This window comes from Corylus avellana, chromosome ca5 (genome assembly GCF_901000735.1).
Source record: "Corylus avellana chromosome ca5, CavTom2PMs-1.0".
In the NCBI taxonomy this organism is placed as follows: Eukaryota; Viridiplantae; Streptophyta; class Magnoliopsida; order Fagales; family Betulaceae; genus Corylus; species Corylus avellana.
Window position 1 is genome coordinate 31,036,125 of NC_081545.1, and position 12,750 is coordinate 31,048,874.

At 34.3% G+C, this 12,750-nt stretch overlaps 2 protein-coding genes across 2 annotated transcripts; both read left to right on the top strand.

Moving 5' to 3' along the window:
• Nucleotides 1-6: 6 nt before the first annotated feature.
• Nucleotides 7-1,902, top strand: LOC132180384 (protein DJ-1 homolog D-like). The gene is made up of 2 exons (XM_059593185.1): nucleotides 7-259; nucleotides 1,499-1,902. Exons 1-2 carry the CDS (start codon nucleotides 188-190, stop codon nucleotides 1,685-1,687), a joined length of 261 nt encoding a protein of 86 aa, XP_059449168.1. The 5' UTR covers nucleotides 7-187; the 3' UTR covers nucleotides 1,688-1,902.
• Nucleotides 1,903-3,680: 1,778 nt separating this feature from the next.
• On the top strand, nucleotides 3,681-4,251 carry LOC132180383 (protein GLUTAMINE DUMPER 5-like). The gene has a single exon (XM_059593184.1). It carries the CDS (start codon nucleotides 3,774-3,776, stop codon nucleotides 4,086-4,088), a length of 315 nt encoding a protein of 104 aa, XP_059449167.1. The 5' UTR covers nucleotides 3,681-3,773; the 3' UTR covers nucleotides 4,089-4,251.
• Nucleotides 4,252-12,750: the final 8,499 nt, after the last annotated feature.

The window sequence follows — 12,750 nt, forward strand, 5'->3', positions numbered from 1 at the left end:
CCCAACTGCTGTCCATGATTTTGAAGGTGACCAGACTTATAGTGAGAAGCCAGGCCATGATTTCACTCTAACTGCTAACTTTGAAGGTTTAGACACCTCAAGTTATGATGCTCTTGTTATACCTGGAGGTCGAGCTCCGGAATATTTGGCATTGGATAAGTCAGTCATTGCCATAGTGAAGGAATTTATGGAGACCAAGAAGCCAGTTGCATCCATCTGCCACGGTCAGCAGATTTTATCTGCTGCTGACGTTCTCAAGGTAGTCTTTTTGACAACTTGACATTATCCTTTAAGAAGGAACTCACTATAATGATAGTTTTATTTTATCTCAACTAGCCCATTATTAGGAATGGCAATTTATTCATGTAGGGTATCCAAGTGATCATAAGCCTTTTGGATTATGAAACGTAAGGTTTGGTCTTTTCTATGTCTCAACTAAATTGGCAGCAATAGATATGAAATGTTCGATTCATTCTCTTATAATCAATTGAAATGGAAAACAATCTACACTTCATAACTTACGAACTAAACAATTTGCTGTGGAATCTAGTTTTCTTCTGCGTACCGGTGGGCACTAACCCCTTTGGTTGGTTGCCAGTGGTTTACAATGGTCGAACCGATGGGTATCAGCCACTAGAAATGATCCCCCGAATTGACCAAACCTCATCAAGACTCTTAAATCACGCTGACCCTGATGGTTGTCAGTCAGTTATTGGTCTCGTGGTTGGGGGGCCGTGAATGTGTAGGAGGGTGAAGGTACATGCTCCAATCGTTGTTGGTAGTGGGCAAAAAATTATAACTTCGACCCTGAGGGATGCCACTGATGTGGTTTTCCATATATAGAGCAACCACCTCCCCTATGAAACTGCAATGCATTAAAACTGTGATAAAAATTCCTCTAAAATACTATTGTTGTATCTCATTCTGTTTGCAATTATTTACATCATATTAAGATTACTCTTAATTATAGTCTTGCATTTCTTGGAAAACAAAAGGAATCCTAAATCTTTTGAAGTAGAGAACCATACTTACTGAGGCATAAAGAACAAAGTTGTGGCGGCTAAACTAGATTAAAATCACATATTACGATGCAAACATAATGTAGGCATCTTTCCTTCTGAAACCTATCAGTGCGTGGATTAGCTCAACTTGATATTTTCTGTTGTTAAAAATTTCACAGAATGCTTTGACTGATTAGTTTCTACTAGATTATTGCAAGATTATCGGAATGCAATGATCAGGAAGTAGATCTTGTTTTAGTCTTTGTACTGTTGACTTCTTGCCTGACCATCTCTTTTCTTGAATTAGTGCTTGACCAAAAGAGGGAAAAGAAATAAGGCATCAAAGATATTAATGGAGCCCCTCTGCTGCATGAATTGACATTATCTTGGTGCTTTTGGTCTTTCTTAAATTGCAATTTCACAAACATGGCCGTGCGCCCATTTCTTGAATTTCATTATTGGATCTTGATGTTTGTTTGTTCATTGTGTTGCAATAGGGAAGAAAATGTACTGCATACCCAGCAGTGAAGCTTAACGTTGTCTTAGCGGGCGCTACATGGTTGGAACCTAATCCGATCGATCGCTGCTTCACTGATGGAAATTTAGTAACCGGAGCAGCATGGCCGGGGCATCCCGAGTTCATTTCCCAGTTGATGGTCTTGCTTGGTGTTCAAGTAGCATTCTAGTTGTTTACCAAGCTATCTGGCTTACTTATGTGCATAAACTTTCCAACATAAACCAAGAATATATGTACATGTCCAGGTTGTTACCATGCTGTTGGCTTGCCTGATGACCAAAAATAAAGATGGTTGTATGCTAACGTGTCTTCTGATGTGTATTTCGAGAGAACAATAAACGGTGTAGTCTTCTTCTGGTTTATGCAATGCACCTTTTTATGTTATTTTTGTTAGTGGACTTGGTTGTTCAATAATAGTGCTGGAGCTTGGAGCCTGGAGCCTGGAGCCTTTGCTTATCAAAATCTTAACTTATCTTGATAATATTATGTGATTAAATTGGAATTTAATCCTGGATATTATATGGGTAGGTGGAGTGGGAAATTTGATATTCTATCATTTGTTTTTCCATAATTTATTATTGGTTTTATCGGTTTTGCCCCGTATTTGGAGGAAATGGCGCTGCAAATTAGAGCCTAGGGGAATAGAATGGGCTGTCACCTGTGTTAGAGCTTCTTTTTAAATTATTTAAACGGTTAAAAATCAATTTTTGGGCCCAAAAGGCTGGCTGAAATTGGGAAAACTAGAGATTTAGGGGGCCCAGCTGCAATCTGTCAGAGTTGCATGGAAGCCCTAATTGTAGCCAGCCTTAGCGCCCGTTTGATATTGCGTTTGAGGAGGCTAAAAATGTTTTTAACACTCAAAAAATTCGTTTGAAGAAAAAAGTACTCGTTTGGTAAAAAAATTAAAAGTGCTTTTAAAGGTCCAAAAAGCCTAAAATAGTCAAAAAAAAAAAAAAACACAGACACACACACTTTTGGTAAAAACTTAAAAATGAAGCTTTTACCCAAAAGCTATTTTTTACTTAAAAGCTCTACTTCTTAAACGCAATCCCAAACATGCTCTTAGAGCTTGTTTGAGATTACTTTTGAGAAATAGAGTTTTTAAGTCAAAAAGCTTTTGAGCAAAAGCTTCACTTTTAGGCTTTTGCAAAAGTGTTTTTTTGGCTATTTTTTAAGCTTTTTGAACCCTTAAAATCGCTTTTAATTTTTTTTACCAAACAAATACTTTTTTTTTTTCAAACGGATTTTTTTAGGGTTAAAAGTACTTTTAGGCTCCTTAAACGCAATCGCAAATAGGCCCTTAAAGTTGTATTATTTGGTATTAGTGTTATGTTATTTGGGGAAAGAAGTGAAATCTGTGAGTTTGACTAGGGTGCTATAATTTTTGAAAAATCAATTAATTATATTATTAATTTTTACAAAACACTTCCTAAATATTAACAAACCAATTTTTAATTCTTCTCAAATGTGACTCTAACCGAATCAATTCTTAATTTTTTACATTTTTTTTTCAAAACTCTTTTTAAAACTCAAAATAAAATATACTCAAAAAATTTTCAAACACGCCCAAAAATTTTCTAACAAAGGGAAAAAAAAAAAAAAACAACATAGTTTGCTTCGTAGTTTCCTTTTTTCTGGCATCGCAGTAAACATGAAATTTAAGGAATACTTGAGCTGTCGGGACACGTTTAGTGGGGTCCTCTTATTAGATAAGCAAAAGCCTCCGTGGGACAAATTCATTCATTCTTCTTTTTTCTTGTTGGTTGCTTCATTCATGTAACATGAATATGCAAATTGTAAATTTACAGTAAAACCCAACTCATAACCAAACAGTCAAATACATCATGAATGCATCATTCACCTGTATTTGCGAAGGTAGGTTGGTGGGATGATAGATGGTGAAAATGCTGTTTAAAACGGATTGAGATTTAGACAGATAGACTTTATATGAACCGTCTCACAATTTTCTGTTCAAATTGCAATTTAGATCTATTTACGACGAGGTACACAATTTCGACAAATTAAAAAGAAACCCTTGATGCCCAAGCATGAGTAAAGCACAAGAAAGAATAAACCACCGTATCAAAACCAAAGGGCATTTATGGACATCACAAAGAAACTTCCCCTGCCCTATCCCATTACTGTACAACTTTAGCTTTCATGCTATAAATACAAGCATTATCAACCTCATGCCATATCATTAACATTCCATTGCCAAAGTTAGCTGGAGATTGAAAAAGGAAGGCAGTGAGAAAATGAGGCCGGCAACCAACTCCACCGCAGCTACTGCTGACGCCGGCTTCCGGAACTGGAAAACACCCATTCCTTACCTCTTTGCCGGCCTAGCCGTCATGTTGGGGCTCATTGCGGTGGCATTAGTAATTCTAGCTTGCTCTTATCGTAAATCTTCTTCCCACTCGCCTAGAGATGCTGAAGGAAAACCAGCAAAGCCGGTGCCGGTCACGGAGGCAGATTCCGAGCCGAAGATTGTTGTCATCATGGCAGGAGAAGAAAACCCTACTTACTTGGCCAAACCCGTCTCTGCCGCTGCCCATACTGAAAAAGTCTAAGTTGAAATGCTAGTATTTTGTTTTCCTTTTCCTTTTTTTAATTTTTTTTATTATTATTTCTTAGAAGTATAATTTTTCTGTAGTTTTCTTATTTAGGCTTTGCGAGAGAATATGTAAAAAAAATGAGGTAATTAAAAATAAAGCTGGCTGCCATTTCTTATCATGTTAAGCATTTGGGGCTTCTTAATTTTCATTAAATTATATATTTCTTCTTATTATTTTCTGTTATAATTAATCCTAGTTTTTTATCTCCTGGATGGATTCAACATGTTGCTCAAATTAAATTAAATAATATATATATATTTCCACGGACCAAGATAAAAGAAATATATGTTTATATATATTTATATATATTATGATGATGATGATGTTGTAGCTTAAAAGGAAAGTGAAACGTAGTGCATCTTTGGAAGCAACTTCGAGGAATTTCTTCAATGGAGCCACAAGAATTTCTACTTTCATTACTTAATTGATTCCAAAATATATACTTTGCTTCTTTAAAGAATGACTTCAACAACAAAAAAATTGCTACCAACAATCAGCAAAGCAAGTTGAGAAGAATGAAGCAAAGAAAAGATAATTAAAGGGAATAAAGTGATTTTGCACGAATGAAATGAGTTATGATTTCGATCGTCATTTCATCGCTGGACAAGCAGCAATATTAATTAATTTCTTGATTAGTTAATTAATTAGCCAAAGGAAATTAATCTAGCTAGAAAAACAGCAAATTAATTAGAAAGAGGAAAATTTCAAACAATATATATATATATATATATTAATTATGATCGCTCCAGCTATACCCCAAATCGAATGCATTAATCATTGTAGTATCTGCGGTTTGAAGCCACTTTCATATTACTTTGACGTGCAATAGATTTATGTTGTATTCGTTGTACAACACTTACTATGATAGGGGACCATTTTAGGTCAGTATGCAAGGGAAACGCATATTGAGTGAATAATTCTTTTAGGTCTCATCAATGGGACCTTTTGGGATCAAAATCAGCCACATGTATCAGATATCTTTAACTATTTTACTATCATTTATCTAGTGGCTGTCTTTTTTTTACAACAATAATTAAATAAATTCAATTCAAATCAATTTATTTCCCCTCTATGGTGTCAGAAACCTCTCAATTTTGAGGATGTTTTCCAAAATCAACAAAAACTATATGATACCGTGACAAAGTTTTTCCAAAATTCTCAAAAACTTTAGAGAATTCTTACAACCCAATTTAGATGATCATGAAAACTTTTCTGTTCACGATTACGACATGAACATATATATTGGCCATTACTTGTATAGAAAGTTAGAGATAAGTTAATCTTAGGCTCAATTAGTCGATTCATGGCAGGTTTTCCGCCTAAAGCAACAAGTTTTGTCAATGATGATGTGGATTTACCTCCTGGCCACATCGTCATCCATCCTCAACCACCATTATTTAAAGGGATAGATATAAAACAAGGAAAAAATGAAGTGGGTAATTGAAAAACACCTAAACAAATAAACTAATTAGCTGACTGATTAATCAGCTTTTGTTAACACTCTTAATCAGAACCCACATGCCACGTCATCCCATTATTCTAATTAACTATTAAATGGGGGGTCTCCCAGTGAAGCATTATTAATTAGCCAACTAAGGTTGACAGGACTCAGGAGGGAGATAGAAGAGTTGCGTTTACAATTTGGCACTTGATTAGGTTTAATAGACGTACGTGGCGGCTCGAAAATGAATTATGTGGGTGGGATCACTTGGATGAGAAAATTTGGAAGGTTAGCGTAGAATGCACGTAAGTGTGAGCGAAAACGAGGTTGTTTTTTCTTTGAAATGACAAATTAGTCTTAAAGGGTCGTAGTGTGTTTCCACATCATCCTCTCTAGCTAGTGGGAGACATGAGAAATCGTGATAATTTCCACTATGGTTATATATATATATCCTCATTTTTGTTGAGTTTCTAATTGACATTATTAATTAATTAATTAATTAATTTTTTGTGGCGACAAGAATTAATGTTAATTAGCCATGTTGGGCGCGCCGTTAGAAGTTAATTAATTAATTTAAATGCAATGGGGGAAAAGCATGGAAACAAAAAGGTGATAATAAATCAATCAAGCATAATATGTCCCCTTGGGAGCATCTATTTATCTATGTATATATATTGTGTGTGGTGATGTGATGTAAGATTGGAAATCATATCTAATTAATTTGGATATATGTATATATATCGAATCTTATCCAATCATAATCTTACAGCTACCACTATTGGATCGACTAGGGAATGGTAGTGCAATTGCAAAGGGGCCGTAAATCGGAGGCTCATCCGGTTATGGTGTGTACGGTTTCATACTTTCATACCTTTCTCTTGGCATATCGCTGTCTCTGAAAGTGATTGTATTTGCCATCCGGGTGACATGCCAGCTATGCCATATGATACGATATTCCTATGTCCAATTCCTAGCTAACTTTTTCTCTTTCTTTTTCTTTTTCTTTTTTTTTCTTTTTTTTTTTCTTTTTTTTTTAAAAAATCCTTTCCTTCATGGGCTTCACCCACCTTTGAAGTCGGAATAGCTAAAAACACAACTATCCAACGGGCCAAACAAGGTTGATATTTGTTAAAATATTGATTAAATAATTAAATTTATTTATTTTTATAAATTTAAATTTTTAAGATAAGTGGTAGTTATATACATATATAAAATGACAAACAATAAAATTTCTTCTAATTCTTGCATTGGACAATGGACCCACATATGAAAGCACTCCATCACTATGATTAATACAATTAATTTATTTTAGATCCCTCTTGCTTAATTAGCCCTTCACATGAGCCATGAGTGTATAATTGAAGTTCAATTGTAACTGTCATGCATGTTCTTAAAGTTAATTTGTCCAAGTCTAACAAGAAAAACTACATGATAAACGTGAGAAACTTACATATGAAGTTTGAGAATAACCAGAGAATAGGGGTAGAACTGGCCACTACAAAAAAAAAAAATATATATATATATATATAGTGACGGTTTGGATTATAGTGTTGGTTTAAGAAACCGACACTGTTCAACTGACATATCAAATTAAAAATGGTGTCGGTTGAACAATAACCGACACCAATAATGGTGTTAAAATGCTAGCATTCGAAGTTTGAGAGTAAAATTAAAAAATTGTGGTAAAATTTAAATTTTGAAGAGATTTTAAGGGTATTTTAAAAATAAAAATAAAAAATTAGAAAAATCATGTAGTTCTGCCCCTGCTTGAAAAGAAGAGGAGGCATGAGGATAAGGCATACGGTGTCGGCTTTCAGTTTAATCTTAAAAGGAAATGCAGCTAACCTGACCTTATAACTCTTTTAGTTACATGTACACCATTCCAGCTAGTCCTCTCTATTCGACATACAAAAGGGATGGAAATTGTGTTCAAACATGTTGAAATGGGTTGGTGGACGTGACGGCTCGGAAATATAAAGGGGATAATCATAATTATATGGTGGAATGATTTAGAAAAGTGTTTTTTGAATGACTTGGAAAGGACATGGAACTTAGCTAGCTATGAATTGTAAATGTTCGATCTTTTTCCTTAATCCTTTATTGTCTTCTGTTGGAAAGCACTTGCTGCTGACGCAGCGCACAGGGTTTTTGCCCTAGGAATGTTGGGAGGGTGAAAAGATTTGGTCGGTTTTAGTAAATACATATGGAAAACAGTTCACAGGATGGCGTGCTCACAATATCCTTTTTTTTTTTTTTTTTTTTAATTAGTGGATGACATTTGTTGTTCGAAGCTTCACATTCTGACCTGTACGTGTGCACCCATTGCTTCACAAATATGATATATTTTTCAAAGCCAATTTATATTCACATTTGTTAGTTAGATGGGTCGTTGATATAAATTTTGGATATAACTCATCCTTGAAAACCGACTTACAAGAAAAGAATGTCTAAAAATTTATATACGCATGTGAGACACTAAGATCGTAACAATCGTCTCCAGTTTAATGTTATGAAACATTTTCATTTGGATAAAGAATGGAGAAACCCGTTGTAACATTTTTCACATTTGATTAAAAAAAAATGTTTATTTAGGAGGATCATATATGATTTTAAAATAAAATTTTAATAATCTATTTTCTAACAATTTATTTATAAAATCATGATTTATGCAGTACTATTCAATTATAATATAACTCAAAAGCACGTATAAAAATCCGCATTGATCAATTTTAAGTTCATATGAGAGAGAGATTAAGATGGATTTCCTAATTTTGAAGGGTTGGCATACGTGCAAGAGGATGCAAAAGAAAAGAGATAGAAAGCATTCCTATCTGTTTGGCATGATTCATGAACTAACAATATACACGTACAGTGATCATCACTACCAAATAAACTTAAATATATGAACAAGTCAAATTTGATATCATTGAGTATTAGGCAACAGGAAAAGCACAAAAATGAATCTTCCACTCAAATCCCAAGCAATCCAAACTCTTTCCTATAAATTCATGAACCCCTAACATCATTTTGCACCAACACCCTCACCAAGTAAAATTAGAACCCACCCAAAAAAAAAAAAAACAAACGAAAGGAAGAAGAAGGAAAGATCAGAGAGAGAGAGAGAGAGAGAGAGATATGAAGGCAACAAGCATGTCATCATCCGGCACCGGAGTCCCGATATGGAAGTCTCCGATACTCTATCTCTTCGGCTGCCTAGCTCTAGTGTTGTTACTCATCTCCGGAGCATTGATCCTCTTAGTGTGCTCCAACAGGGAGCGCGCTTCTAATTCATCAACTGATGATCAAAATGATCAAGAGAAGCCGGCAATGATCATCATGAACACGGCGGTCGACACCCAGCCAAAGATTGTTGTCGTAATGGCCGGGGACGAGAAGCCCTCCTTCTTGGCTACCCCCACCACCATTCCTTCAACTTGCTCTTGTGAGCAAGTTTGATTACGTCAGCTTCACTCACAAGAACAGTTTTGTTCCTACCTAGAAAACTATAGGCAATTTTGTTCCTACCTAGGCTTTTGTCCTAGCTTCTTCTTCTTCTTCTTCTTCTTCGATCTTCTTATTATTTTTTTCTGGGGAGTTTGTATCATTTATTAATTTTCTTGTCTGTTTTTTCATTTGAGCATATATATATAAATTCACGACATACGATTTTAGGCCAAATAGCGATGGATTGCCCAAAACAAATCCGTTAACACTTATCAATATATATATATTGATAAGTGTAAAATTATGATATATATATATATACCAACAGTTTTCTTCGCTTTCTCTTAAAAGCGAAGAAAATAATGTCAAATTTTCACTGTAAAATTATATGGTCCTCAATCGCCAGGCAATAAGGTCCGTCCACGTGGCAAAGAAAACATCCTTAGATATGCATTTGTTGTTGACAAAAGGTGGTGTTTTTTATAATTGTGTGAATGCGGCGGCTTGGAGACGCAAGCAAAGCAAAGCAAAGATGTTATGTGTATGTATATAATAGTGTTGTTGAGTGGCTGGGAAAAGGGGGGGTCGATGGCACTGTGAGTAATGGCGGACATTTGTGGTGATGATTTTCTACAGCCGTTGTACAAATAATTCTCTATGGGTTTGGACATATTCCCCAGGATATTCCATGTCAATGGACTTTGAATACTGTCACAAAGCCAACCCTAGGGTCATATCAACTCCACGGTGTTTCGTATAATTTGGGTAAAGATCGATCATGAAGCTATTAAACTTAATTAAGCTTCTAATTAAGTTTAATTATCTGTTTATGTAATACAAGAATATAAAAGGCAAACACACCTTCGAATTCTCAGATGAGCAGACCAAGTTCACCATATACCGGAAACACCCCTTAACATGACTAACAAAGAGCTACCCTAACATATGCATTACATAATGACATCCTTGTAAGATGTAAGGCAAATCTTGAATATGCTGTCTGTCTTCTATTCCATTTGTAACCTTACATTTAGTTGTGACAATTTGTATTCGAGTGTTGGATTTGGGTCGTATCAAAATGTAAGTTTTAAATTATATAGATCAATTATAATTCGATCCACTTAATTAAATTAGTCAAGCTCGATCCATAACCCTAATCTACTATTTTTTTTTTTATATGCCCACTTACATTCTCTAGGTTGGTAATGACTAATTGTTGACCTAAACCCACATCTTTCCTCAATGTCATGAAATTTCTTTTGAGCTATCTTCATAACTTTTTTGACTTTTCTTGTGGTAAGGATAATTCTTTGTGTTAGTCTCTTCTTATCTAGTTTTTTTTTTCAGACTCCTTAGTCATGAAGATGTGAACATCGATGCGCAGGGTCGTAATTATCTAACATGCTTGCACTCTCCAAAATGTCCGACAGTCAATGAAGGTTGAAATACATGGAAACGTACCTTTCTCAGACTTACAAGAAATTTGTTTCTTAACCTGTTGAAATAAGTTGGATCCAGAGGAATATATTCAAATACTGTGAAGTCAATAAAGAAGTGCAAGCTCCATTATCGCCCTTCAGAATAAGCCGGAAAAGGATGGAAGATGTGGAAAATTTGGCGCCTGGAATAATGGAGAAACACCTAAACATAGAGTAAGCTAGCTTAATTAATTAACTTTTCTAGCTTCTAATAGCTTATTAATTTCCAACTCTCCAGTATTCCTATTGGTGGCATTAGCCGAACGCAGTTTCACAGAAGGAATACCATCTGATTTTTAGAGTTGGTAAGGAAATTAACATTCGATCAGTCTTCCATTACATGTGGCGTCTTGAAAACGTCTCAATATAATAGGGTTGATAATGGGAGACGAAGAAAATTTAAGTGTTATTGCTTGACTTTGGGAATAATATAATCTTATAGGATATATATATATATATATCACTCAACTCAAATACTCAATATTAACCATTCATTCTTGTAACATCTACATTTTGAATGGGAAACACGTGTGTATACTCAGCGATCTCCTCCTCTTGAATTTATCACCACAATATTCCTCAAACGAAAGATTTATTAATTTTATGGGCCGTCTCCAAGATCACTTGCGTGCATGCTAAGTGGATTTATCCGCACCATGCACCTTTTCTCCTATTTCATGGATCAACTTTTGTTTGGATCCAATTTGCCACTTACTTTACTGACACTCGTTCATATTTTGCACATTTGCCCCAACTCTAGAAACAGTGCACTCAACCCAGAAATTTAGGTCTATAATTATACTATATTAATCTCTCATATTTATAACACATTTCCAACATAAAATTTAATTTTTGGTAAAGTCCATGTACCCTCCTCAAACTACCATTAAATTAACAATGTTCCTTCCAAACTTTCAATTGTGATAATGATTCCACAAAACTATCAAAACATTGCCAATGTCCCCCTTAAGGCTAGCAAAAAGATAAAAATGCCCATATGTATTTCTCAATAAGACAAAAATATCCCTATAAATTCAAAAAATGAATTAAACAATAAATCTTTTTTTTATAAATGAAAATTTTAATTTAAAAAAAAAAGATTTTTTTTTTAAAAAAAAAATTCGAATTAAAAAAAAAAAGATTTTTTTTAAACGATTTATTTATTTATTTATTTTTATTTAAAAGAAGAGGAAAGTCCACATAAAAGCCCACATGTGTAAATAGTCAATAAACAGATAATACAAAATGACATTAGAGAAAGTAAAAGGAAGGGTTCATTTTCTTAATGGGCAAGGTATAAATTGTCAAAGAAGAAGTGCATTTCCACATCATCTTCCTTATAGTGGGAGACGAAATGATGAATTCCACCATTGTCCTTTACTTGTATGTTCACATTTTTGTTGAATTTCACGTTAAATTAAGTTGATAGAAGTTAACCAAGTTCATCTCTCTCTCTCTCTCTCTCTCTCTCTAGGGCATGGTATGGCCGCCATGTTAATTGGCTGCGCCGTGAAAATTATAATAACATGTTGATCAATTACGACGAGCTGGTGATTTTAATTGGAAACCTAAAAACTTATTAGTTATGTAAAATAAATAAACTCAAATAATCCAATTGCCTGCCCCCTTTGGAGACACCAATTATAAATTGGATGGAGAAGAATCATGTACGTCCAATCAAGTTTGATCATAAATTCCAATTCCTTTTACCATTTTTTCTTCTTAAAGTAACCCGCTTGATCAGTTGATGATCACTTAATTATGACAACAATAATAAAAACCACAAAATGGGGTGGTTTATTTTGATTTAATTGAAAGTTTAATTAACTTAATTTGCTTTTAACACATGCATGTAAAATTACTATCTATTCCAAAAGTTTAAGTTGATATATTAAAACAAATATTTTAATAATATTTAGTTAAAAACAAATCCAGGTCTTTTCCAATTAGGCAAAAACGAGGTGATCAGAGTATCTCTAAAACAAACTTTCATGTCTCCAAGGGATAGTTCAATCGGTTGTAGACCACGCCTAATGAAGCGGAGGTTACTAGTTCGAATCCCTTCTCCCCTTGTGTGGACATGTCAAAAAAAAAAAAAAAAATCCTCTAAAATATCAATAATTACCAAAGGCATAAACATTTAAATGATTAGACTTGATTTCTTGAAGCAAAATTGGGTCTTAAAGTACTTATCCAAAAAAAAAGAAAAAAACAAAAAAAAATAGGGTAAAATCCACTTAACCCCCTCAAACTA

What these genes read in the sequence shown, in the direction of transcription:
- LOC132180384 (XM_059593185.1), top strand. Translation starts at nt 188, where the DNA reads ATGGAGACCAAGAAGCCAGTTGCATCCATCTGCCACGGTCAGCAGATT. An exon ending in CTGCTGCTGACGTTCTCAAG is followed by an intron (nt 260 to 1,498) that starts GTAGTCTTTTTG and finishes GTGTTGCAATAG; the next exon opens with GGAAGAAAATGTACTGCATA.
- LOC132180383 (XM_059593184.1), top strand. Translation starts at nt 3,774, where the DNA reads ATGAGGCCGGCAACCAACTCCACCGCAGCTACTGCTGACGCCGGCTTC.